At 49.9% G+C, this 27,203-nt stretch overlaps 1 protein-coding gene across 5 annotated transcripts in view; it reads left to right on the forward strand.

Moving 5' to 3' along the window:
- Positions 1 to 27,203, forward strand: part of PHF2 (PHD finger protein 2) — a 93,418-nt gene that overhangs the window by 43,449 nt on the left and 22,766 nt on the right. For all 5 annotated transcript variants that reach the window (XM_061426239.1, XM_061426238.1, XM_061426240.1 and 2 more), the window contains exons 2-7: positions 9,138 to 9,223; positions 14,417 to 14,531; positions 21,331 to 21,491; positions 24,447 to 24,588; positions 25,389 to 25,575; positions 26,656 to 26,818. In XM_061426239.1, coding sequence (XP_061282223.1) covers positions 9,138 to 9,223; positions 14,417 to 14,531; positions 21,331 to 21,491; positions 24,447 to 24,588; positions 25,389 to 25,575; positions 26,656 to 26,818 — 854 coding nt within the window. The remainder of the gene's footprint in view (positions 1 to 9,137; positions 9,224 to 14,416; positions 14,532 to 21,330; positions 21,492 to 24,446; positions 24,589 to 25,388; positions 25,576 to 26,655; positions 26,819 to 27,203) is intronic.

Consider the following 27,203-nt stretch of genomic DNA (forward strand, 5'->3'; position numbering starts at 1 on the left):
CAGGCATCCAGGCAACCCACTGGCAGGCTCATCCAGCTGGGCCAGGTCTGGTGGTTTCCTGTTTCCTGTTCCTCTTTATGAACTTGTCCTTTGAGGGCTCAGCTGCACCAGGGGTCCAATCCTTATTGCACCCCCAGCTCCTTCTGTGGCAGAGTGTTTGCTACCCGCTTCTGCACAGCAGGCTGGCTGACTGGGAGCTGTGAGGGCTCCTGAGGTGCATATGAGGTGTGGGGTGCAGACAGACCTGGCTGACCTCACCTGCTCTTGCCCCACTTCTATGTGGTCCAGGTGAATGTGGGCCTCTCTGGGCCTTCGTTTTCCCCTCGCACACCATACCTGAGGGTCTTAGGGTGAAACCACAAAACCTGTGGACAGCTGCTGCCTGGGAGCATCTTGGGAGCACCAGACACACTGTCTTGAGCCCCTGTATGGCTCTGAAGGGGTCAAATCCCTTCTCCCACTGTGATTTCTCCCCTGTCGTATAGAGGTTGTGTGGCTCCTGGACTAGTGGCTGGGCACTCAGTGAGTGGTTGCTCACGTGATTAGGGTCTAAAGGACCACCTTAAGTTTGATGATATGTGGCTGGTGACCATCTTGAAGCAAAGTTGTAACTGCGTTGTGATCCCTATGGCTTTGTCATGTGGAAATGTGCCAGTGACCCGTTTCTGGGCGCCTTCTGGAGACTGCAGGCAGAAATGTGGGAGAATGCAGGAAGAAGGGGATGGCCCTGAAGTGGGGCTGGCTTGACATGGGATGAAGTCATCATGAGGGGAATTGCTGGGCACCCCCAGGCCTTCTGGGGCTCCCTGGCCCACCCAGGCTTCCATACAGTATCCACCCACCCTGCCTCTCCCTGTTGTCTGCAGCGTGGACTCATCCCTCTGCGAGGCTCCCAGGGGAAACCCAGGGGCCCTGAGATGAGTGTCCTAGCCTTGTGGCAGGGTGGACAGCTCAGGAACCCTTCTCAGTGGGATACCAGGACCTGAGAAATGTAGAGGAGATGAGCTAGGAAGGGACATCGTTCTGATCTTCTGAATAAAGCAAGACTTTTGCTACTTGTTATGAAAAGAAATACACACTCATTTCAGTGATTTAGGGAAGTACAGAAAAGTGTAAAGAGAAAACAAGCATGCCATTGCCTGGCACCAGGGTGGAGCCCTCTTGTGTCACTGTGTGCCAGGGCTGTAGTTTAGTGTCTGCACATTGTAAACACGTAAACTCAAAAATGTGTAAAACCTGAGTTTTGGTGACTGTGTGATATCCTGCTGTGTGAGCAAAGCATGACCTGGGTCTCTGACCTCCTGGCTGGAAAAGTTTACTGTTCTTAATTTTTCACTATTGTGAATAATCATGGGGTGGACCATCTTGCATGTGAATCTTGTGTGCATTTCTACTTTCTGCCTTATACTAGGTTTGAGATTGTGGAATTACTGGCCCAAAGGATGGAAACCTTTTTTAAACCTGGGCAACACGACTGTATCTGGGGAGGCTTCTTCCCATGTTAGTTTCTCCACGGGCAGGATGAGTCCAAGTGGCCCCATGTGCCGTGACCATTATTGACAAATCAGCTGTGCCACCTCTGACCTCCTCGGTGCTTCACAGTGCGGGGGCTCCACCTTCCCTCTGGAATTAAAAGGGGCCACCTCCTTTTTTTGAGGCTCCTCCTCTAACTTAAAAAAATCAAAACAGTGTTACAGAAGTTGTGATTTATGGTAAATCAACATCCTTGACAACACAATAGGAAAAAACCACAATGCAGTCTAATTTTGGATTCATGAGAAAATTCCAACCTTGATTCTCAAAGACTGAGCAGAGGAGAGTGGTGGGGTGTCCAGGCCGTGCCAGGAGCCTGTGCTCTGGGGAGCTCCTCTGGCAGGGCCGTTACCATGAGGTTGTACCCTGCATGCTTGGGGGTAGGATTCTAGAACGTGCTACTGAAAGTCACCCTACTGGCTGGCAGAGCTGGGATTCCTGTGGGATGGCCATAGAAGAGCTATTCCTCTCTTGATCCCCCTTGGCCCTTGGTCTCACAACCGGAGCATCTCCAAGGGGTAGGTTTGGATTTTGTACAAAGAACAGGGAACCCAGGCTTCCTTGCAAGCAGGACTTCCTGGAGGGTGGATGGCTGCTTTGGCATTTCTGACCTGATTTTGCCACCTTTGCAAGTGTCTGAAATCTGCAGCATCAAATCCTCAGTTCTCTTTTTCTTGGTTATCTTTGGTGTCTTATCTCCCGCTCACTTCTGTCTTTGAAAATTCTGTTGTCTTTCTACTTACTGGGCTCTGGGGACCAAATGAACTTAACATTTGTTTGGGGTAGACTTTCTGGCATGCTGGGGTCCCTGGGAGCTCAGATCAAACCAGTTCCCAGCCTCACCAGGTCATGAGCCCCTGAAAATGCAGTAGAAACATCACTCATTCATTTCAGCCTTCTCCTAGGGACCTGGGGTCCTGGGTCCTGATGACCTGGATTCTCTCCAATGTAGGGAACTTGGGGTCAACAGGGTCCATGTTGATGTCTTAGGTGGTCCTGGCAGTCTGTGCTTCTGCCTGTTGCCTACCACCTGGGTGGACCACAGCTTTCCACCCTGGGCACTGGGGCTGGGCAGGCTGGATTTGGCCCTCACAACTTCCTGTCCTTTAAGAAATATGGCCTGTGGGGTGCTTGGGGAACCATTATTCTCATCAGATGGAGAAGGCAATGGCACCCCACTCCAGTACTCTTGCCTGGAGAATCCCAGGGACAGGGAAGCCTGATGGGCTGCCCTCGGTGGGGTTGCACAGAGTTGGACACAACTGAAGCGACTTAGCAGCAGCAGCAGCATTCTCATCAGAGTTCAAAAGGACTGTTGCTGCTGCTGCTAAGTCGCTTCAGTCATGTCCGACTCTGTGCGACCTCATAGACAGCAGCCTACCAGACTCCTCCATCCCTGGGATTCTCCAGGCAAGAACATTGGAGTGGGTTGCCATTTCCTTCTCCAGTGCACGAAAGTGAAAAGTGAAAGTGAAGTCACGTAGTCGTGTCCAACTCTTTGCGACCCCATGGACTGCAGGCTACCAGACTCCTCCTTCCGTGGGATTTTCCAGGCAAGAGTACTAGAGTGGGTTGCCATTGCCTTCTCCATTAAAAAGGACAAATGCTACAATTATCTGGCTGCCTGTGTCTTTGCCAAGGTGTCAGAGCTGTTGAAATTGTCGTTCTGTTCTTGAACGGATATCCTGGATGACGTTTGTCCCCATCTAGCCTCTGAGGTCTATGTACGGTTCCCCTGCCTTGGTCCCACAGCACCTTTCCCAGCTTCTGGTCTTTTCCCTCTTCTTCCCTGAGCTACCTGCCTCCACTTCCCCTCTCTCTCGCTCCCCTCCCCTACCTTACCCTCATGCTCTCCCCAGTGTGCTCCCCTGGCCAGCTCTGCCCAAAGAGCTGACCCTCCCAGGCTGCACTTGGGACTGCCTTGAGTGGTTGTGATGATCCTGGGGACATGGATGCAGCTGGGCCTGGCCATGTCCAGGACCCAGCTTGTAGCTGATGCCCCTCATCCTCCTTTTTCTCTTGGACCATTGGCAGGTAACTTTGAACCCTTGCTTGGGCCTGGAGTGTGTGGCAAGCTCCAGTGCCTACTTCCCAGGAGGGCAATACCTACCTTCCATTGAGAAGCCCCTGAGTCTGGGGCTGGTTGCTGTGAGGACCCTTCTCACCTGCCTCTTTGGCTCACTGTGTCCGCAGAGAGCCTTTGCTGCAGTCCCACAAGGGGCAGGGACAGGTGAGGACCTTGGGCACCTTGCTGTGGATGCAGGAGGACTAGCAGGCTGGGCCTGCTGAGCCCCCAGTGTCCATCCAGAGAAGTCCTTGGGTGTCCAGCTCTTGTTGTGAGCCAGCAGGGGTCTCCAGTGGGGAGAGTATCTTCCGTATTCAGTACAGTCTGGCTGCTTGGGTTCAGGTGGCCCTTAACAGGGTGCCTGTAGAGGGCATGCATGTGCAGACACGTGCATAATTGGAATTTTCTTCAAACTTATGCTCCTTGGTGGCTCAGCAGTAAAGAATCCACCTGCAGTGCCCAGAGCTGCAGGAGATTCAGGTTCGATCCGTGGGTTGGGAAGCTTCCCTGGAGGAGGAAATGGCAACCCACTCCAGTATTCTTGCCTGGAGAATTTCATGGACAGAGGAGCCTGGCAGGCTACAGTCCATAGGGTCACGAAGAGTCAGACAAAACCAAAGTGACTTAACGTCCAGGCTGGATGCTCTTTAACTATTGATACTTGCCCACTGTACTTAAGTACAGCAAGGCAGGGGATTGGTGTGTATTAATGTGAAATGTGTGCTTCTTTTTTTGTCTTTAAATGATGACTCATCACACTAGCAGCCACTTAATGTGAATACATCTGCATTTCTCTTCTCACCATGGATGGCGTTGATCACGCACACTAAACGATCACCTAGGTGATTGATCCAGATGCATGTTGGGGTGACAGTCTCCCTAAGAGCCGCAGTGTCTTTGCTTCTGGCTTTGGGGCAAGAAAAATGCTTCTGATGTTTCTCTTGTTCTGATTTTTTATAATATCTCAAATAATTTCTTAGGAGCACTCAGAAAGGCTTAACGTTGGGATAATAAAATAAACGAGCTGCTTTCAGTAAGCAACCTTGACAGAATGGCAGTGAGCAGGTGTGGTCTAGTGCTCTGCACACAGGATCTTGAACTGGGCAGTGGGTCACTGGATCTTTAAGACAGGATTGGGGTGGTTCCCCCCTGCACACGGTACATCCAATGGGCTGGATCTGGGGACTTCATTTCCACAGGTGGCCTTGTTAGGGTTATGGACACAGACAGGGCGGTGATGCATCGCTCTGAGGGGGGTTGCTGCTGGTATTTCCCATTAGGAGAGGGCAGGCTTGCCTGGGGTCACCTCCCTGGGAGCCCCAAGCCCTGGGTGGCTCTCCTGGGTGAGGGGCAGCCCTCAGGTGTGCCCAGCAGAACGGGGCCCACCTTCCTTGTCTCTCACTTTCCCTTTCAGTCCCAGGACCTTCCTGCACAACACAGCAAACAGCCAGACCCATCCTGGACCATGTGAGCCCTGTGCCCCCCAGATGGTGGTGTTCTAAAGAGCGAGCTCCCAGGGCTGAGGTGGGAGTATCCGCATGCACAGTGCACATGGCTGTGACCTCTGGGTCTCAGTTTCCCCATTTGTCATAGAGGCCCCTGCTGTGGGCCTTCCAGAGCATGATGAGGCTTCAGGGATGTGTGGGACCAGTAGGTGGTATTTGGGGGAGCCAGTCTGAGGAACTAGGCCTGAGAAATGCCAACTGGGGGGTTTGTATTTTAAGGTGCTTTGGTTTCCTTCCCTTTGATTGACTTGAAACTCAACCCTTATGAGGCCTTTGGGTGGGAGTGGTCCCCCCTGTGCCCTTAGAGCCTACGTTGGAGAAGCCCCTTGGGCCTTCCACGGTATACCTTACTCCCGACCTGTTGAATGGGCCCTGTGTCATCTGACCTGAGACCTTCTGCCTGCCTGCAGGGTCAGTGCTGGCACATAGAGGCCTTGCAGCAGAACCATGACAGCCCTTCTCGTTTGTCCTTGGGTCCTGGGGCAGGCAGGGGTTCCCAGTGGGCTGTGGGTATGCATGACTTCTGCTGGAACAGAGGAAAGCCCTTCAGGGCAGGTTGCCATCCTCAGTGTCTGTGAGCTCCAGGAGCTGCCAATGAGAAGTAGCCTAGAGCCACTGCCCGGTGTGGACTTGCAGTATGCACTGTTCATCTAAACTAATGACACAGCCAGCTATTTTACCAGCAAAATGGGTTTATTCAGGCACAACAAAGAATTACGGTTTGAGACATGGTCTCTGGTGAGCACAGGCAAGTCCAGGGAACAAAGGAGAGGACCATTCTTTTATAGAGGAAAAGGGGGAGTTGGGAGGAGCTGCTGTTAACAGAGTCCATTGGAGGAAGCTGGGAATTGGAAGTGCAGTGGCGCTACCAGTAGGTCTCTGTCTTTCTACATTTACCTCTGCTGGGTGTGACCATCTGAATGGAATCGCAGTATGTGGCTTCCTCTATCTGGTTTCCTTTCTCAGCACAATGCTTTTCAGGTTCGTCTTTGCTGTAGTGTGTATCAGCACTTCGTTCCTTTTTAAGGCTGAATAGTACTTCGTTGTATGGCAGCATTGCAATTTGTTTATCCATTCATCAGTTAATGGACATTTGGGTTGCTTCCATCTTTTGTTTATTGCGACTACCACTGCTGTGAGTATTTGTGTACAAGGATTTGTTTGAGAAACTGTTCTTAGTTCCTTTGGGTCTATACCTTGGAGTGGAATTGCTGGATCATCTGATACTTTTATGTTTAACTTTTTGAGGAACTGCCATACTGTTTTTACATAGAAATTGTATCATTTTACATTCCTACCTGTGAGATGTAAACCACTGTGAAAGTCACACAGTTGTGTCTGACTCTTTGTGACCCCGTGGACTGTAGCCCGTCATTCTCTTCTGTCCATGGAATTCTCCAGGTGAGAATACTAGAGTGGGTTGCTGTTCCCTTCTCCAACGGATCTTCCTGACCTGGAGATCAAACCCGGGTCTTCTGCATTGCAGGCAGTTTCCTTACTGTCTGAGCCACTAGGAAAGCCCTGTGATACGAGAGCGTTCTAATTTCTTTGCATCCTCACCAGTCTTTGCTCTTTTCCCATTTTCTTTTTTTCAACTACAGCCATCCTAGTGAATGTGCAGTTGTATCTCTTGGTTTTGATTTGCATTTCATGGCATCCAGATGACTAACGATGCTGAGCATCTCTTCATGAGCTTGTTGGCCATTTGTATTTCTTTGGAGAAATTTCTATTTGGGACCTTTGACCATTTTAAAATTGATGTGTCATTTTTGTTGTTGAGTTGTGAAGTTCTTTATTCATTTCAGTGATTAGGAATATGATTTGCAGATATTTTCTCCCATTCTGTACAGTGAAAAGCCTTTTCACTTTCTTGATGTCCTTTAATGCAGAAAAGTTCTAAATTTTAATATTGTCCAATTTATCTCTTTTTCCTTTTGTTGCTTGTACTTTTTTTTTAAACTTTTAGTCTTTTATTCACAATGTTTGGGCATATTAATTTTACCTTTTTTTAATGCTATTTTTAAAGCAACAGAGGAGGTAAGAAAATATCTTTTACTCTTGGAAATATTTTTAGCATGGTCTTCTTTAGTCGCTAGATCAGATCAGATCAGATCAGTCACTCAGTCATGTCCGACTCTTTGAGACCCCATGAATCGCAGCACGCCAGGCCTCCCTGTCCATCACCAACTCCCGGAGTTCACTCAGACTCACGACCATCGAGTCAGTGATGCCATCCAGCCATCTCATCCTTTGTCGTCCCCTTCTCCTCTTGCCCCCAATCTCTCCCAGCATCAGAGTCTTTTCCAGAGTCAGTTCTTCACATGAGGTGGCCAAAGTACTGGAGTTTCAGCTTTGGCATCATTCCTTCCAAAGAAATCCCAGGGCTGATCTCCTTCAGAATGGACTGGTTGGATCTCCTTGCAGTCCAAGGGACTCTCAAGAGTCTTCTCCAACACCACAGTTCAAAAGCATCAATTCTTTGGCACTCAGCCTTCTTCACAGTCCAACTCTCACATCCATACATGACCACAGGAAAAACCATAGCCTTGACTAGACGAACCTTTGTTGGCAAAGTAATGTCTCTGCTTTTGAATATGCTATCTAGGTTGGTCACAACTTTCCTTCCAAGGGGTAAGCGTCTTTTAATTTCATGGCTGCAGTCACCATCTGCAGTGATTTTGGAGCCCAAGAAAATAAAGTCTGACACTGTTTCCATTGTTTCTCCATCTATTTCCCATGAAGTGATGGGACTGGATGTCATGATCTTCGTTTTCTGAATGTTGAGCTTTAAGCCAACTTTTTCACTCTCCACTTTCACTTTCATCAAGAGGCTTTTGAGTTCCTCTTCACTTTCTGCCATAAGGGTGGTGTCATCTGCATATCTGAGGTTATTGATATTTCTCCCTGCAATCTTGATTCCAGCTTGTGTTTCTTCCAGCCCAGCGTTTCTCATGATGTCCTCTGCATAGAAGTTAAATAAACAGGGTGACAATATACAGCCTTGGCGTACTTTTCCTATTCGGAACCAGTCTGTTGTTCCATGTCCAGTTCTAACTGTTGCTTCCTGACCTGCATACAAATTTCTCAAGAGGCAGATCAGGTGGTCTGGTATTCCCATCTCTTTCAGAATTTTCCACAGTTGATTGTGATCCACACAGTCAAAGGCTTTGGCATAGTCAATAAAGCAGAAATAGATGTTTTTCTGGAACTCTCTTGCTTTTTCCATGATCCAGCAGATGTTGGCAATTTGATCTCTGGTTCCTTTTCCTTTTCTAAAAGCAGCTTGAACATCAGGAAGTTCACGGTTCACATATTGCTGAAGCCTGGCTTGGATGTCCAATTCTCTTGTGACTCCATGGAGATAGCCTGCCAGGTTTCTCTGTCCATGATATTTCCCAGGTGAGAATCCTGGAGTGGACTGCCATTTCCTTCTCATTATTGCTTGTACTTTTGATGTCCTATTTGTGCCCAAATCCAAGGTCATGAAGATTCACCCTTGTGTTTTCTTCTAAGAGTGTTATAGTTTTAGCTCTCATATTTAGATTGTTAATCCATTTTGAGTTAATTTTATGTGTGGTGTGAGGTAATTGTTCAGTTTCACCCTTCTGATATCTAGCTGTCCTAGCACCATGGTACAGCTCCCTGGGGTCTGCAGGGGCCCTGCCCATGGCTGCAGACTGTCTGTGGTGAAATGATGGGAGTGCCTGGGCTGTGAGACACCCCATCTCCCGCCTCCTGCCTCAGCCTCTCTGGACTCTGTGGTGACAGGTAGTGATGGCTTTCTTAGAGGCAAGCCTAAAGTCTGGCCAGTCCCCTCTGCCTCTCCCAGTCACACATGGTGAGGCCTTCCTTGACCCTCCCTCTCCATTTTGAGTCCCCCATCCCATACCTGTGAGTTACTGTCGTCACACATACTCTGCCCCAACTGCCCTCATACCACCTTCCCTTTCTCCCAGGGTGTTGCCGAGCTTTGCAGGGGAAGCACTTAAGGCGTTGCTGACTGCTGGTGATAATCTATTTCTCCTCCATTTCAGCTGTGTTGGAGTGGAAGAGGAGGAGGCCCCAGACATTGACATATACCACTGCCCAAACTGTGAGAAAACCCACGGGAAGTCCACCTGTAAGTATAGCACCATTCTGCTGCCCCTTGGATCTGACTATGGGGGTGAGGTCTCTGCTTGACCTTGATCCCAGCCCCAACTGGACCCTACCTTGCTGGAGTCAACTGCCCTGTGTGGTTGCAGCCAGGGGTCTCTGGTGCCTAGAGACCTCCTTCTGTCTCATTTATTGCCCCTCATGGCCTTAGTGGGCTGGTTGTGGCTCCTCCTGATCATCTCCTGCCTGCAGATGCATCTAGGGCCCCTCATGACCTTTGCAGAGAGCCCACCAGCCTCCAAAGGCCAGGACAGGGGTTGCAAACTCTAGCATTCGCAGTGACCAGGCAATGCGAGATGGGGACATAGCCTGGGAGATGTCCAAGGAGCCATCCATCGCAGCTCTGCCCAGCTGGCTGCTTCTTATCTATGTAGCGCTCTAGGAATGTGCATTATTGGGAACCTGTTCTCCTTCCTATCTCCAGAACTCCTTGCTTGGAATCTTAGGTGATCCCCTTTCTCTATCTTTTTTTCAGCAATGCAAAGCATTTTATTTCTTGTCAGTTCTACATTATTAATAAGTAAGAGTACAGAGAGGACAACTAATAGTTTTTTTTTTTTTTCCTTAATTGAAGTATATGGCCAAGGAGTTTTGTATTTTTGAAATGCAAAAGAATTCTCATTCTCACACTACTATTTGTACATCACAATGACTTTATCACCCTCCCCTTCCATGTGGCCCTTTCAGGGTGTGGGGGGCACCTAGTGGGTGCTCTCCAAGGCATGGGCTCATCCAGGGTGGCTCTAAAGGGCCCCACATCAAGGCTGGGAGGCAAGTTCCAAGGCCAGGTCCACATGGGAGAAGAACCATGATCTGCCGGGGCTGGAGCCCTGTAGCCCTGGTGGGGTAACCCAGTGGATCCAGTGGGCATAGAGGTATGGAGTCCTGTAGATCCACTGGCACAGGGTGGGGTAGGAGCCCACCCGGAGCCCATCCCCAGCGGTCCCATTCTGTAGGCTGAGGCCAGCAAAGCAAGCCCAACCTAGCCCCTTGGGAAGCTGGGTGAAGAGTCGTCTTGCCTCACCTCGACCTTTCTTGGGCCTCTCTTTTTGCCTAGCCTGTGCTCCATCATCACTGAGTGACCGTAGGAACTGTATTTATTTTGGCTTTTGTGCCCTACTTTCCAGCACATTGTGGGCATGTGGTAAATGCATGAGAAGAAGACAAGAAGGCCTGGTGGCTTCTGAACTTCCCAGGCATGAAGGTTCTCAAATTCCTAACTTACCCTCACAACCCTAGAGGCTGGCAGCACCGCTGCTCACAATATGTCTGCCCTAAAGTACCCGATCCTTCTGGTAATGGCTTCACAGCAGACACAGGAGGATGCCTGTCGCCCCGTGGCTTAGTCTACATTTCTAATACCTCATGAACTTCCAGGAGGCTAGGGTAGATGAACAGGGTGTGCACCCGGGTCTGCACCTCGTGGCCCCGGGAGTGGGATGGGGGGCTGATAAGGGCTGGAGCTGGGAGACACCACCCAGCTGATGATAGGCACTACCCTGGGGTGTGCTCAGGGAGGCTGGGGGGCCAGGATGCCTCTATAGCACTGTCCTAGATCAGCAGTGTGGGACTGCCGCCTGGGGGGACCCAACCCTCCCTGACTGTGTGTGTGCATATGTGCATTGTGTGTGTGCGTGCGTATGTGCTTTATAAATTCTGTGACTCAGACTCCACTGATGGGCTGTGTGTCCATCAGGGATGAAAGCACAGATTCTAGCAGCTTCCGCCAGTGGGCATTCCCACACTGCCTATCACCGATCATTTTACATGTGTGTGCCCTGACCAGAGCCTGTCTGTGACACACTGGTTGGTTTTTGCTGCATGAACTCCAGTCACACCTTCTGCGGGAAGGCCCCTTGATGACCCTGTGCCCCCTGGGAACCACCCAAGCCCACGCGCCTGCCTCCTTTCCCTGTCCTGGCCTGGGTGGGGTTTGTGGTGGGCACAGTGAGGTGAGGACAGCAGGGAGAGGGCCAGGACAGGGTGGGGCCGGGGGATGGAGCCCTGGGAATGGATGGAGGCGGGGCTCCCGGAGCGAGCTGGACCTGAGGCCACACCCCTCGTGCTTTGCCTTGTCTTTGCGAGCTCGCAGGGTTCCCTGTCCATGCTGTTGCCATCTGCCCCTTGGACTGACTTTGGTTTGTGACTCTCAGGCCCACAGGCTCCCATGAAGGCTCATGGAAGGCAAGTGACATGACCCTTAAAGTGATTCTGAATCCTAGTGTTTCCTCTTGTTGGCTCCATGACTGCTTAAGAGGTTTTGTTGTTCAGTCACTCATTCGAGTCTGACTCTTTGCGACCCCGTAGACTGCAGCACGCCAGGTTTCCCTGTCCTTCACTGTCCCCCGGAGCTTGCTCAAACTCATGTCCATCGAGTCGGTGATGCCATCCAACCATCTATCATCTGTCATCCCCTTCTCCTGTCTTCAATCTTTCCCAGCATCAGGGTCTTTTCTAATGAGTTGGCTCTTCTCATCAGGTGGCCAAAGTACTGGAGCTTCGGCTTTAGCATCAGTCCTTCCAATGAATATTCAGGATTGATTTCCTTTAGAATTTAAGGAAAATTTTTAAAAATAAATTTATTTATTTTAATTGGAGGTTAATTACTTTACAATATTGTATTGGTTTTGCCATATAGCAACATGAATCTGCCACGGGTGTACACGTGTTCCCCATCCTGAACCCCCCTCCCTCCTTCTTCCTCGTACCATCCCTCTGGGTCGTCCCAGTGCACCAGCCCCAAACAACCAGTATCATACATCGAACTTGGATGGGCAGTTCATTTCATATATGATATTATACATGTTTCAATGCCATTCTCCCAAATCATCCCACCCTCTCCCTCTCCCACAGAGTCCAAAAGACTTTTAAGAGGTTACTTACTAATTTCTTATCTTTTCCTTCTCCCTGAGGCAAGCATTGCTGTCACACCTTTGGGATGGGGCAAGCTACGCTTAGGAGGGTGGGCTGAGCTGTGTTACCAAATGTCTTAGGGATACATATTGCCCCTGTAACCCAGAGGGGTCTGCTGAGTCCCCGCCAGCTTCCAGCTGTCCCCTGGGTACCTTGTAAGAGGGTGTCTTCGGCCACCCATAGGCAGGGAAGGCTCAGCCTTAGAGCTCAGGAGGGTCTTAGACCCTGGAGAGGGGAGGAGCCCACCAGTCAGGGCTGCAGAGGGGTTCAAGAGTAGCCCCTGTGAGCTCAGACCTGCCTCACAGCTTCATCTTTGGCTGTTGTCCCAGCATACCTGCCCCAGCCACAGTATCAGGCATATTCCAGCCTCTACACGAGGTGCTTGAAGCTGCCCAGTCCTGAGTAAGGGCCCGGGAAGCCCAGATGGCCCAAGACTGCCACTGGCCCCTGGTCAGCAGGGGCCCCAGGCCCGGCTCCTGGCAAGCAGAGGAGATGCTGCTTCTTTCTTCTGCTGCCCACTGCTGCCCTGCATGTCTGCTGTCTCTGGGCTGTATGTCTCCTCCAAGACTCGGTCACCCCATGTGTCTCCTGGCACAGGGTCTTCCATACTCAAGAGGAGCCCAGGAAACCAGGACCAGCATTAAAGATGAGACACAGAGACACCCAGTAACTTGCCTAGAGTCACACAGCTACAGGATAGGTGGGCAAGAAAGATTTGGACTCCTCTCTGGGTCTGGTGGGGCTTCCCTTGTGACTCAGCTGGTAAAGAATCTGCCTGCAATGCGGGAGACCTGGGTTTGATCCCTGGGTTGGGAAGATCCCCTGGAGAAGGGAAAGGCTACCCACTCCGGTATTCTTGCCTGGAGAATTCCATGGACTGTGTAGTCCATGGGGTTGCAAAGAGTCAGACACGACTGAGCGACTTTCACTTTCACTGTGTCTGGTGCTGCCACCGGAAGTTCTAGCTCCAGCCCCTCCTTTGTAGGACCTGGCCTGATTTCCATAATATGCACTTGCACTTTGGTCTGGGAGACCAAGCAAGATATATATATCACCTGTTTTAGGAGACAGTCTCAAGGAACTATGACTTGATGAGACAGGGACGAGGTGGCAATTTGGAACAGAGGTCAGCTCAGCCACCCCGCACCCAGTGCCTTCCGCTTCCTGCTTTAGGCAGGTCCCACCCAGGAGCAGTCGTCAGCTCCCTTCATCCCCACAACCACTGAAATGCAGGAGGACTGCAGCCCCTACCCTATCCCTGTCTGTGAAGGACAGACACTCTAAGGGCCCTGCCAGCTCTCCCTCACCTCCAGTCACATCTCTGCCTGAGGATCGTGTTTAAAAGCCTGCGAGGCAGCCCCCCAGGATGGGTCTCCATGCCTGGCCCATCTTCACTCACTGAGTTATCCATGGCTGCCCTGAATGGGGCCGAAGGTATCAAGGAAATAGCTTCCTTCCCTCTGGGAGCTCGAAGTCCAGTAGGAGCGTATGTTAGTGTGTGTGCATATTTGTTCTTATGTGTGTGTGTGTCCTAGTGTGCACGTGCCTGTCCTGGTCCCGTAAGGGCATGTGTGGTTGCGTGTGGATATGCATGTGTGTATGTGCGTGAGCATGTGTCACAGCCCAGGAGGCACAGGTGTGCATTCTCACGTGTAAAAGTCCAAGAAGTGTGTGTCCAGTGCCCTGGGAGCAGGTGTGACAATACGATACCCTGAGGATGGGCAGGCAGTGGTGGGCAGGGAGTGGGGAGGGCAGTGGGCATAGAAGATGGGGCTGGGCTGCTCTGCCTGTGAGTTGTGGGTTGTCATGGCAGCTAAGATCCCAGTGGGGAAGGACAGCGGTCTGTGCTATTTGAGGGCAAGTCTGAGGGTAAGACAGGTGAGAAGGGTCCTGAAAAATGAGCGTGGGTGGGAGCTTCTCAGGGGGCGCCTCTGAAGAGTTCTCAGCAGACTTAAGTGCTGAGTGAGGTGGGGGCCTAGGAAGCCCCAGCTTTGAGTGCCATTGACTGAGCCAGCAGGTTGGGAAGTATGGGGTAAGAGGTGAGGTGGGGGCTGTGACTCAGGATGTGAGAGGTGGGAGTTCCTGACCATGTGTCAACTCGGGGTCCAGGGAACCCCAACTTCTTTGCCTCTGAGAGGTCTGAGTCTTGCAGCATTCATGGTGGCTGCCCTCCTGGCTGGGTCTCTGCAGGAATGGGGAGGGGAGGGTGTTACAGGTGACGACCTGCCTCCTGTTTCCCCCACAGTGAAGAAGAAGCGAACCTGGCATAAACATGGTCCCGGGCAAACGCCGGAAGTGAAACCCGTGCAGAATGGCAGCCAGCTCTTCATCAAGGAGCTGCGGAGCCGGACCTTTCCCAGGTGAGCAGCCTGTTCCTCTCCAGCCTGAGGCTGGATACGCACCCCGCACTGGGGCTCCAGGGCCATGGGCTTCCCTCCAGGGGAAGCAGCAAAGTCCCAGAAACTCCAGGTGCTCCCAGTATGGGAGCTGATCTCTCCCTTCTCAGCACCTCCCCAAATAGGTGATTGTGACCTTCACAGCCCTGGAGGGAAGAGTCTTATCTCCCCCACCTGGTATGGCCCTTCCGACGGCACATTCCTGAGAGAGAGCCACTGTCCCCACTTTATGGACCAGGAGTGGGGGCTGGTATCCAGCCTGATGTGGATGTGGCGGGTCCTGGTATCATAGCCATGGGCTTTCCTCTGTGCGCATGTCCTGGTGGGGTGTCCCTGGTTCTTCTTAGACTGCCCCTCCCCCTGTACACCCTTGTCCTTGTGAGGGCAGAGGGCAGGATCAGGCTCACGGAAATCACTTCTGGTGGGGGGGGCACCCTGACTGTGTGGACAAGTGGTTGTATAGACAGCGGCTCTGAACCACCCTTGGCCCTTCACAGCTGGAAGACAGTTTCTGTTTGTCTGACAAAGTCTTTACTCCTTTTTTTTGAAGGATAATTTGATGGACACAGATTCCTAAGTTGGCGGGGTTTTTCTTTTAACATTTTAAATGACTCATTCCATTCTCTACTTGAGTGCAAGGTTTCTGGTGAGAAATTCAGTGCAACTTCTTTCCTTGCTCCTCTATGGATAAGGTATTTTTCCTCTCTGGCTTCTTTCTTATTTTCTTTTTTCCCATCTTTATTGAGATATAATTCATATACCATATAATCCATCCATATGAAGGGTACAATTCAGTGTATTCACAGCTCTGTGCACCACACCAGTTAATTTTGAAGGGTTTCCATCACCTCAAAAATAAATTTATGATCCACATTCCTCCTAGAAGTCCTGCCACTAATCATGCTTTCTATCACTGTAGATTTGCCTATTATGAACATTTCATCTAAAAGAAATTATATAATATGTCGTCCTTGTGACTGGCTTATTTTACTTAGCATAATATCCTCAAGGTTCATCCAGAGTGTAGCAAGTGTCAGTGCTTCATTGCTTTTTTATGGCTGAGTAATATTCCCTTTGGATAGACTGCATTTTGTTTATTCATTCATCAGCTGATAGAAATTTGAGTTATTTCTGATTTTTGACTACTGTGAAGAATTCTACCATAAATGTTCTTGTAAAATACCTTGTTTGGACATATATTTTCATTTTTTTAGGGGTAACAATATATAACTGTTTGAAGAATTGCCAGGCTGTTTTCTTTTTTTTTAATTAATTAATTTTTTTTAATTGAAGGATAAATGCTTTACAGAACTGTGTTGGTTCCTGCCAAACGTCAACAGGAATTAGCCATAGATCTGCATATGTTCTCTCCCTCTTGAACCTCCCTCCTACCTTCCTCCCTACCCCACCCCTCTAGGTGTTATAGATCCCTGGTTTGAGTTCCCTGAGTCATACAGCAAATTCCCACACCACTTTCCATTCCCACCAGCAGTGTCTGAGGGTTTTAAAACATTCTCCGTGTCCTCACTAGAATTTGCTATTATCTGACTTTTTGAGTTGCTTCCCTTGTGGCTCAGCTGGTAAAGAATCTGCCTGCAATTTGGGGGACCTGGGTTCAATCCCTGGGTTGGGACGATCCCCCGGAGAAGGGAAAGGCTCCCCATTATGGTATTCTGCCCTAGAGAATTCCATGGACTGTATTATCCATGGGGTTGCAAAGAGCTGGACACAACTGAGTGACCTTCATTTTCAGGGTGGTTCTATCTATCTATACTTGCAGGTGTGAAGTGGTCTCTCACTGTGGTTTTAATTTGAATTCCCCTGATGACTAGTGATGTTGAGAACATGAACCTTTTCATGTTCTTGTTGGGTATCTGTCATTTGCCCAGTGAAAGTTGTTTTTTGTCTTTTTGAGTTGTAAGAATTCTTTGTATATTTTAGATACAAACTCCTTATTGGATATATGATGTACAAATCCTTTCTCCAATTTTATGGGCTGTCTTTTCACTTTTTTGCTGTCTTTTGAAGCACAAAAGTTTTAAATTTTCATTCAGATCAGATCAGATTAGTCACTCAGTTGTGTCCGACTCTTTGCGACCCCATGAATCGCAGCACACCAGGCCTCCCTGTCCATCACCAACTCCCGGAGTTCACTCAGACTCACGTCCATCAACTCAGTGATGCCATCCAGCCATCTCATCCTCTGTCATCCCCTTTTCCTCTTGCCCCCAGTCCCTCCCAGCATCAGAGTCTTTTCCAATGAGTCAGCTCTTCGCATGAGGTGGCCAAAGTACTGGAGTTTCAGCTTTAGCATCATTCCCTCCAAAGAAATCCCAGGGCTGATCTCCTTCAGAATGGACTGGTTGGATCTCCTTGCAGTCCAAGGGACTCTCAAGAGTCTTCTCCAACACCACAGTTCAAAAGCATCAATTCTTTGGCACTCAGCCTTCTTCCCAGTCCAACTCTCACATCCATACATGACCACAGGAAAAACCATAGCCTTGACTAGACGAACCTTTGTTGGCAAAGTAATGTCTCTGCTTTTGAATATGCTATCTAGGTTGGTCATAACTTTCCTTCCAAGGGGTAAGCGTCTTTTAATTTCATGGCTGCAGTCACCATCTGCAGTGATTTTGGAGCCCAAAAAAATAAAGTCTGACACTGTTTCCATTGTTTCCCCATCTATTTCCCATGAAGTGATGGGACCGGATGCCATGATCTTCGTTTTCTGAATGTTGAGCTTTAAGCCAACTTTTTCACTCTCCACTTTCACTTTCATCAAGAGGCTTTTGAGTTCCTCTTCACTTTCTGCCATAAGGGTGGTGTCATCTGCATATCTGAGGTTATTGATATTTCTCCCTGCAATCTTGATTCCAGCTTGTGTTTCTTCCAGTCCAGCGTTTCTCATGATGTACTCTGCATATAAGTTAAATAAACAGGGTGACAATATACATCCTTGACGAACTCCTTTTCCTATTCGGAACCAGTCTGTTGTTCCATGTTCAGTTCTAACTGTTGCTTCCTGACCTGCATACACATGTCTCAAGAGGCAGATCAGGTGGTCTGGTATTCCCATCTCTTGAAGCATTTTCCACAGTTTATTGTGATCCACACAGTCAAAGGCTTTGGCATAATCAATAAAGCAGAAATAGATGTTTTTCTGGAAACTCTCTTGCTTTTTCCATGATCCAGCAAATGTTGGCAATTTGATTTCTGGTTCCTCTGCCTTTTCTAAAACCAGTTTGAACATCAGGAAGTTCACGGTTCACATATTGCTGAAGCCTGGCTTGGAGAATTTTGAGCATTACTTTACTAGCGTGTGAGATGAGCGCAATTGTGCGGTAGTTTGAGCATTCTTTGGCATTGCCTTTCTTTGGGATTGGAATGAAAACTGACCTTTTCCAGTCCTGTGGCCACTGCTGAGTTTTCCAAATTTGCTGGCTTATTGAGTGCAGCACTTTCATAGCATCATCTTTCAGGATTTGGAATAGTTCAACTGGAATTCTATCACCTCCACAAGCTTTGCTCGTAGTGATGCTTTTAAGTCCAAGTTATTTTTTCTGTTGCTGCTTGTGTTTTTAGACAAAAACAAAAAGAAACTATTGCCAAATTTAAGGTCATTAAGACTTATGCCTATGTTTTCTTCTAAAAGTTTTGTAGTTTTAGCTCTTATATTTAGGACTTTAACTCATTTTGAGTTAATTTTTGTATATGGTATGAGGTAAGGGTCCAACTTCATGCTTTTGCATGTGCATATCCAGTTCTCCCAGTTATTACAATGATTATTCATTTGCCATTGAATTATCATGGTACCCTTGATGAAAAGCAGTTAACCATAGATGTTTAGGTTTTTTCTGGACACTCAATTCTGTTCCACTGATCCATATGTCTCGTATTATGCCAGTACCACACAATCTTGATTACTATAGCTTTGTAGTGAATCTTGAAATTGGAAAGTACCTTCCAACTTGTTCTTCATAAAAAATGTTGTGGTCATCTGTGTGCCTTGTATTTCCTCAGTATTTCAAGTTCATCGTGTCGGTTTCTGCAGAGTAGTCAGGTGGTATTAAGAGAGGGATTGTGTGGAATCTGGAGATCAGTTTTCCATTATTTCTTGAATCCCACTCCTTCCTTCAAAATTTGGTTTCCTCCTTGTTGAGTTATATCCTTTAGTAGTTCTTCCAAAAAAGCTCTATAAAAATATCTTCTGTGTCTGACAATATTTTTATTTCATCTTTATTTTTACATGATTCTAATTTTCTAAAATGGATCTAAAATTCTGGTTATAAGTTATTTTCCTTTAACTCCGGAGATATTATAATATTGTGTTTCTTTTGACATTTCTTGCTACTGTTATCAGCCTAGTTGCTGGAGTTTTTGTTTTGTTTCATTTTCATTTTTGGTGAATAATCTGTTTTTCTGTCTGGAAACTTTTGAGATTTTTTTTTTAATTTATTTTTGATATACCATAAGTATACTGTGGAGCTTCTAATGTGTATTTGCTTTTATTTATCCTTCTCAGGATTCAGTAAGCACTTTTAATTTGAGGTGTCATATTTTATCTAAGTTCTGAAACATGTTCTGTTTTCTGTTTTAATAGCACTTCTTCCCCATTCTATCTTACTGTTTGAAATCTTTTTTTTTTTTTAAATCAAATTCAATGTTGTTTAGCCAGCTACCATTTAATGTATCTGCTGAGTTGTAAACATTTCAATCATCATATTTTTCTTTTCTATAATTCCTATTCCTTTTCATTGTTGCCTATTCTTTCCCCTCCTTCTCTGATCTTTGCTTTATCTTCTCTTTATCCCTTTGAATGGGTTTAATGTATTTGTCTTAAAATCCTCTTTACGATTATCCTATTATCCTCAGTCCTTGGGCTCTACTTCTCTGGGCAGATGAGGCTGCTGGCCCTTCCTCCTGGGGGTTTACCTCCTTGTGTGGGGCAAGATGCCCATGGCAGCCAGTCTGCCCTGGGCTCTGAGGTATCCCCACACAATGGTTCATATTTGCCTCTTGCTGGGCCCCCATGGGTTTTGTAGTTCCAGACCCAATCCATTGGGTATTGTGTGAATCCAGAACTCTCACTAGTGACTAGAAAAGAGCCTGGGATTCCAGCTTGTCAAGGGCAGCCTTCTACCTCCCACTGCCTTTTGGCCTCCGTGGCTGACTCTGCTGTCCCAGTGCTCCCAGAGCTTCTCACAGCAGTTGCCCAGCACACTCCTCCTTCTTCCTCACCCTCTGCTCAGTCCTTCTGGATTATCCCTAACACTCCGCCCAAACCCCAGAATCACTCTTCAGTCCTCACTTAACTGGCCCTTGTTAACACATGGCAGTGGTGCGGGCCCCCCACCTGGAGTCAGATGTCCTCCGTAGAGGCCGTGACACCATGCCGTGCTGGCTGTCCTCCCTGCCTGATCTCCCCTGCTCACGGCTCTTCTGAGGGATTCTGGGAACTCCTCTCAGTCCCCACTATCTGTTTCTCTGGCCTCATAGATTGTCCCTTGGCCAGCGGTTCCTCAGCTTCTTTCTCCAGCCACTGGTCCTTCTGAGCTCCTGACCTGTCTGGATGTGCACCTGCATCCACTGGCCAGTCCCAACAAGTGTGTCCCTCCTCAGTTCTAGGTCTGCTCCAACCCTACTCCTGCCCCAGTCCCTTGATCACAATGACCAGTCCCTCGGCTGCTCACCTTTGCCCAGACATCATCTGATTCTTGAGTCTGCCACCTCCCTCTCACTGTCACCTTCTGGTCCAGGCACTGCACGCTGAGCCTCCTCCTCTGTGGTCACCTGCCCCACCCTGGTCCTGCTGCTGTCCACTGTATGTCTGCAGAGCAGCCAGATGAACCTCTGACTGTCACTGCCTTGCTCAAGCTGTCCAGTGGCTCCCCAGTGCTCTTGGCATGAGGTGGCCTGGCCTACCACTGACTTGGGTGCTTCCCTCTGCCTCCCTTCCCCAGCCACCTTGGTTCTTCTCATTCATCACACTTGTCACATTTTCCTCTCCCCAAGGCCTTTGCTAGTACGTACTCTCTACTCGGAGCCCTGCCCCTCTCACTCCCATTCCCCCAGGCTTCAACAGGCCCAGTCTGATCCTGCTTCCTGTCCTCTCCGCTGTAGCACTGCTCTCAGCTGTGGGTTAATGGCATTTCATGCTTACCTGATGAAAACCCCTCTCCAGCATCAGCCTACAGGGGTCTTTGCAGCTGGGCCCCACAGGTCCCTGGCACCCAGGGTGGCATCCAGCACACAGGAGACAGGAGAGCTGCTGACCACAACACCTCAGCCACCCTGGGTCCTGTGTTTAGCTTGTCCAGGGGGTAGGTTCTCTGTGAAAAGAGGTTTATCTCCATCAGCTGTGCCCTTAGGATCTAACCCCTGTGCAGCGGTCTGACCTCTGAGCACTCAAGAAGAGTACTATTGAATGAGGGGCGAGTGGAGAGCAGGGAGGTTGAGGAGGGATCTTGCTCACACCTCTCGAGCCTCACTCTGTCACAGTAAGAGGGACAGGTGTGGCGTGTCCCCATTCTCCACTCGCCACGGCCCTGGACTCCTGGACCTCGAGGGTCTTGTGATGAGTGTGTGTGTGGGACTCTGCCATGTCTACCCTGTAGCTGCCCTGTGACCACTGAGTGAGGCGTTCCTTCTGGGGCGTGGGGGCAGAGCTCAGGCTCCATGTCTCCAGCCCTGAGGCCCTATCCAGGCCTGTCATGGAGGCTGGGACCTGGGCTTGACGTGACCTCCGACTTGTACTTCCCTGCAGTGCAGAAGATGTGGTAGCCCGCGTGTCGGGCAGCCAGCTCACACTGGGCTACATGGAAGAGCATGGCTTCACCGAGCCCATCCTTGTCCCCAAGAAAGAGGGGCTGGGCCTGGCGGTCCCAGCCCCCACCTTCTACGTCAGTGACGTCGAGAACTACGTGGGTAAGTGTCCTCTCCTGCAAGTGAGTTATGGGTTCCCTGAGCCAGGAGTCGCTGTATACACTGTGAGCTGGTATGACTCCCGGTCCCTTCCCAGGCTCCATTAGGGGGGTTCTTCTTAGAACGAGACCCCATGCCCCAGCAAATGATGTGTGACCCAGGCCTCCTCCCTTCTCAGTTACTGTGCCCACAGAATGGAGGCTGCATGGCGTCCCCTGGCTTTGATATTGTTGGGCGCTAATGATAGTCATGCCTGGGAGGGCCTCGACTGTGTGGCCCTCTGCCCCTGAGCTTTGTGCCATGTCCTCCCCAGCTGACCTCCCTCGTTTGCCCCAGGCATGCCTTCCCGTGGCCCCAGGGCTTCCTGTCCTTCTGGACCCCTTTGGGTTCTCACTGGTACTTTTGGTGCCCTGTCTTGTGTTCCCCGCAGCTTTCAGTGCTATGGACCCACTTGATCAGGACACCTCTGGGTGGAGCAGGTGCTTGTACATGCTGGCATCATCTGACACAGAGAGGCCAGATGTAGCCTCTCTCCATGTAGCCCAGCATCATCTGGCACAGAGAGGCCAGCATGCACTTGCAGTGACCTCGGAGGGGCTGGTGGCCACACTGCCCTGGCTCTGAGGCTCTCATGGTTGCCAGGGCTTGGGGTGGTCACAGGGATGCCTGGGTGACCAGTGCGGAGAGGGGAAAGGAAAGACCCTGAAAAGGCAAATGCCCTGGCCCGCTCTGGCCACATACCGGATGGGAGGGTACAGGAACTTGAGGCCCTCAGACAAGTTGTTCAGTCTATGAGCTCTTGAGCCTCTGCATCCCTAATGCTGTGAGTTGTGGGTGGGGGGCAGATGGGTATGAGAATTCAGGGAGAGCATCTGTACAAGCTACTCAGGAAGTCAGTGGCATTCTGGAGAATGGGGCTGGGATGGGAAACACCCTTTCTCTGGAGCCCACCAGGGGAGAGCCCAAGGATGACCAGCTTGTGCTGGGGAGGAAGAAAGGACTCACATTTTCATTCTGGCAGCGACAGCTGTCCAGGGGAGTTTCTGCCATGTCGTAGCACCTATAATAACAGATAATATTTAGTGAGTGCCTACCAGGTATCAGGCATTTTTATAAGCTATTTTTACGTAGGAGCTAGTGTTGTCCTGCTCACAACTCTGTCCCTAGGCCCCAGGATCAGCCAGCTGCAAAGGGTAGGGCCAGCCCTGCCTTGGATGCTGCTTCCCCTGCTGCCCGATCAGCTGTGCCTGCAGGAGTGGGAAGAGGCTTACTGAATAAGGGAGGAGATGGTCCAGAGGTCTAAAGGTCTTTCTTTCACTTCTTGGGTTTTTTTTTTTTTAATGCAACTTTTCATACACACACAGAATAAGAGAAGTAAGCAGTGAACCCCTATGTATCCAGTACTGGTCAGAGAACCCACCAGCTTTGAGGTGTTAATTCATCTCCCCAACTCTGTCTTCCTCCAATTATTTGAAAGCAAATTTCTGGTACATAACATCATTTTACCCATGAAGATTCCAGTACACAGCACTAACAGTTTTCAAAAATGTATAATCACAGTTCCATTATTTCCCTTTATTACACTAATAATAATTCCTCAAAATCACCTAAGGCTCACCTACATTCTCCCCACATGCCTCAAAAACACCTTTTTTTGTATTTGGATGTTTGAATCTGCACAAGACCCTCACACTGGATTTTAGGTTTTATATCCCTTTAGAGGGCAATGGCAACCCACTCCAGTGCTCTTGCATGGGAAGTCCCATGGATGGAGAAGTCTGGTAGGCTGCAGTCCATGGGGTCACTGAGAGTCGGACACAACTGAGTGACTTCCCTTTTACTTTTCACTTTCATGCATTGGAGAAGGAAACGGCAACCCACTCCAGTGTTCTTGCCTGGAGAATCCCAGGGACGGGGGAGCCAGGTGGGCTGCTGTCTGTGGGGTCGCACAGAGTCAGACACTACTGAAGCGACTTAGCAGCAGCAGCAGCAGCAGCAGCAGCAGTAGTCTCTTCTGTATCAGCCCCCATCCTTTTCCCATTCCCTTGGTCTGTTGGAGAAAGACTCTCCTGGAGAGTCTTTCATGTTTGACTTGGGAAAATCTTATATTGGGGATTTGGTTAACAGCATCCTTGTGGTGTCATTTAACGTGTTCTTCTGTCCCAAGTAGTTCCTGTAACAGGTGGTTGGAGGTTGCTTAGATTTGAGTTCATGTTGTTGGCAGGACTCCTTAGGGTAGGGGTGCTGCCACCCACTTCTTTTCAGTGGTCTAGGCAGTGCAGCCTCAACTGTCCACAGAAAGCTCCATCAGCCTTTGAGCTCATTGGCTGAGCCATGGTGAGGACTGTTGCAAAGGAAGAGTTGACTACTTCTGTCCTTTTCTCTTCTTCTATTGTGAGTCTTCTGTAAAGAACTTTTCCTCTTTACTTGGTTATCCAGAATGCTATGTCTATCACTAAAATATTTTTACCTTGAACTTGCCCCATCAACTATAGAAAATGTAGGAAAAATGTTTTTCCTTTTATTTATCAACCTTCAGAATGTGGAGTTGATGTCCTAGAAATGCAGTTTTTTTGATTTAAAAAAATTTTAAGTGTAAATATGTCCCATGTATTATTTTGGACATATCTACACTAAAAACACCTCCATTGTTTAGCTGAAGTTTAAGTTCATGTGGTGTCCTGTATTTTTATTTGCTTATCTGGCCAGCTTAGCTGAGGGTCCTGATTGTGCCACCCCACTGCACCAGGGGATCTTCATGGTCACCCAGGGGAAGGAGTGGGCAGGACAGGTGGGAGGAGGGTCAGATCTCAGAGCCTAGAGCCTCAGCTTTCTGCCCTTCCCTCGGTTGTCTTCAGAGGGTGAGTGAGCATTCTCTCTGCACATCCTGGCCCCCGACCTCATGGGAGGCCACGTCACCATCCTGGCTGCACTCACCCTCCCCTGCTGCCTCCCCAGGCCCGGAGCGAAGTGTGGATGTGACAGACGTCACCAAGCAGAAGGACTGCAAGATGAAGCTGAAGGAGTTTGTGGACTATTACTACAGCACCAACCGCAAGCGGGTCCTCAACCTCACCAACCTTGAGTTCTCTGACACCAGGTGAGTGGGGCCAGGGCGGAGGGATAGAAACACTGGTTTGGAACATGCTGAAGATTTAAAGAGGAGGGCCTGTGACTGAGGCTGTTGAGGTCAGGGTGGCCTAGTTTATGATGTGTGACTGTCTTGTCTGAGCAGGCATGACCCTGAAGGCAGAGATGTGCCCAAGGCAGCAGGAACACTGAAGCCCTGTTCTCGGCTTGGCTGAAGTGTCACCGCACAGGTGCTGCTGAGCTGGGCGTTTTCGATGCAGTATTGTGCGTTCTGTCCAGGACAGTGACATTTAATAGAATCACAGGCTGTCTCTGCCTTGTCTCATCTTCCCTGGAGATGAGTTATCTGGTCTGACATGGCCCAGCATGGCGAGAAGTTGCTGCACCCTGTTGTCTGTTCTGGAGGGCAGTGGCTTTCCCTTCGCCCGGGCTGTTTATGAGCAATGACGTTTACTCTCAAGGCCCCATCGTGCTCAGTGACACTAGCATGAGCCCACCTGAAAAGTCTCTTTCCAGCTCTCCAAGAAGGGAGTTGTTTCTGGGGTAGATAGTTCTCGGGCCTTCTCTTCGGGAGGAGAGCCCAGTGTTAGATGCCTGCTGTAGCTCCACCTAGCAGCTGGGCTCCTTCTGCCCGCTCTGTGGACCTCGGTTTGCTGCCCGGTAGAATGGGAGCAATGCCATGTAGCCTGAGGTGGAGAAATAGGTGTGGGACTCATATCGCAGAGCACCTTGCCCTGCCTCCCCAGGGGGCATAACAAATGTGCTGATGGTTCCTGTCACTGTGACCGCCCTTCTTGTCCCTGACCCCAGAATGTCCAGCTTTGTGGACCCTCCTGACATCGTGAAGAAACTGTCCTGGGTGGAAAACTACTGGCCTGACGATGCCCTGCTGGCCAAGCCCAAGGTGGCCAAGTACTGCCTGATCTGTGTGAAGGACAGCTACACCGACTTTCACATCGACTCCGGGGGCGCCTCTGCCTGGTACCATGTGCTCAAGGTGAGCGCGGGCCTCTGCTCCCCACGGGGACCCTGTCTGAGCCCGAGGCAAGACCTGCTCTTGACCAGAGCCGGCAGGACCGTCTGTATCCCCACAGGCCTTAAAAGTGGCCAGCATCAGGTAGGAGGAGGGACAAGATGTTTCTTCACAGGAAGGACACAGATGTTGGGCCCTTGGGGAGTAACTGAGGCCCAGAGCAGCGCATGTGTGGTGCTTTTTCTAAAGATTGAGGCTCATGAAGCAATCGGAGGAGGCCCACTGTAGTGGTGACCAAATGCGGTGTCTGGGGAAGGGAGAACAGTGCTGGGGAGCCATCCTGAAAGAGGGGGTGAGGGAATATCCCCCATGGGGAGAATGAGGGGTTGGCTGGGGGCCAGGGAGCAAGGCTGCGGTGGCTGGCATCTGAGCAGCAGAGAGAGCTAGGGGACTTCTGGCTGGGAACAGATAGGGCAGCCAGAGGGAAAGGGAGATGTAAAAAGACACACAAAAGGAGACCCTGAGCACTGGGCTCACCACCCCGACCAGACCTGCTGGAGCCTGGGCTAGGATAGGTGGCTCAACTTCTGGTCCCAGCCCTTTGAGGCTCTGAGCAAGTCCTGCCACCCACTCCTGCCACCCTTTGTGCATCTCCTGCCCTCAGCCTGTCTGCCCTGGGAGTGAGGACCTGTCGATCTCCCTAGACCAAGCGTAGAGCTGGGCTATAGCTGGCAGGGGGTACCATCCTTCCATCACCAGTGGGACCCAGGCTACTCTCAAGAGAAGAGCTTTCTTATAACTCGTCAGACTGCAGGTCACAACTTTGTTCCCCTTGGCATGTACAGCATCCATAGTGCTGCAAAGATATGGAGTGTGGAGTGGCAGGGGTTGCCCCAAACGTGCTGGAGGCACCGATGCCCAGGATCTTCCTGACAGGCACACTTCTGGATTGCAAAGCACATGTGGTCCCAGTGTTTCAGGGGAGGAATGGTGGGCCTGGGAGGACAATGGTGAAGCTGGGACCCAGCCAGGGACATGGTGGGCATTACCCACCCCCAGCATCCCAGCATATGACAGTTTCTGCCAATGGCCTTTTGTTGGCAGGGGGAGAAGATCTTCTATCTCATCAAGCCAGCTTCAGCCAACATCTCCCTGTATGAGCGCTGGCAGTCAGCCTCAAACCACAGCGAGATGTTTTTTGCCGATCAGGTGGATAAATGCTACAAGTGCACCCTCAAACAGGGCCAGACCCTCTTCATTCCCTCGGGTGAGTGCCTGCCCCTGTGTTGTGTGCCCCACCTCTGATGTTTGGGAGGTCACGCCCTGGGTGTGTGCTGCCTTGCCTTGGGGTCAGTCCTGCTCTGTGGTTACTTCTGGGGCCACCTCGGGGCCATGAGGCCCTGTAGCCTCCAGCCTGGCTGTGCTTCTGGAGGCCAGGCCTGTGGGATTGCATGGGGCCCTGAGAGCCCAGCCCAGAGATCCCAGTCACACTGTCAGAGTGGTGTTTGCTGATCTGGACATTTCAAACACAAAGGGGAAAGCAGGATACGAGCAGATAATGCTCTTCACAGATGTCGCTTTGCTTCACCTGTAAATACTTCACCTTTTAAGGTGAAGGTTTCTGTAAGGCTTCTTTTTAAAAATAACATAAT

Source organism: Bos javanicus, chromosome 8 (genome assembly GCF_032452875.1).
Source record: "Bos javanicus breed banteng chromosome 8, ARS-OSU_banteng_1.0, whole genome shotgun sequence".
NCBI classification, from domain to species: Eukaryota; Metazoa; Chordata; class Mammalia; order Artiodactyla; family Bovidae; genus Bos; species Bos javanicus.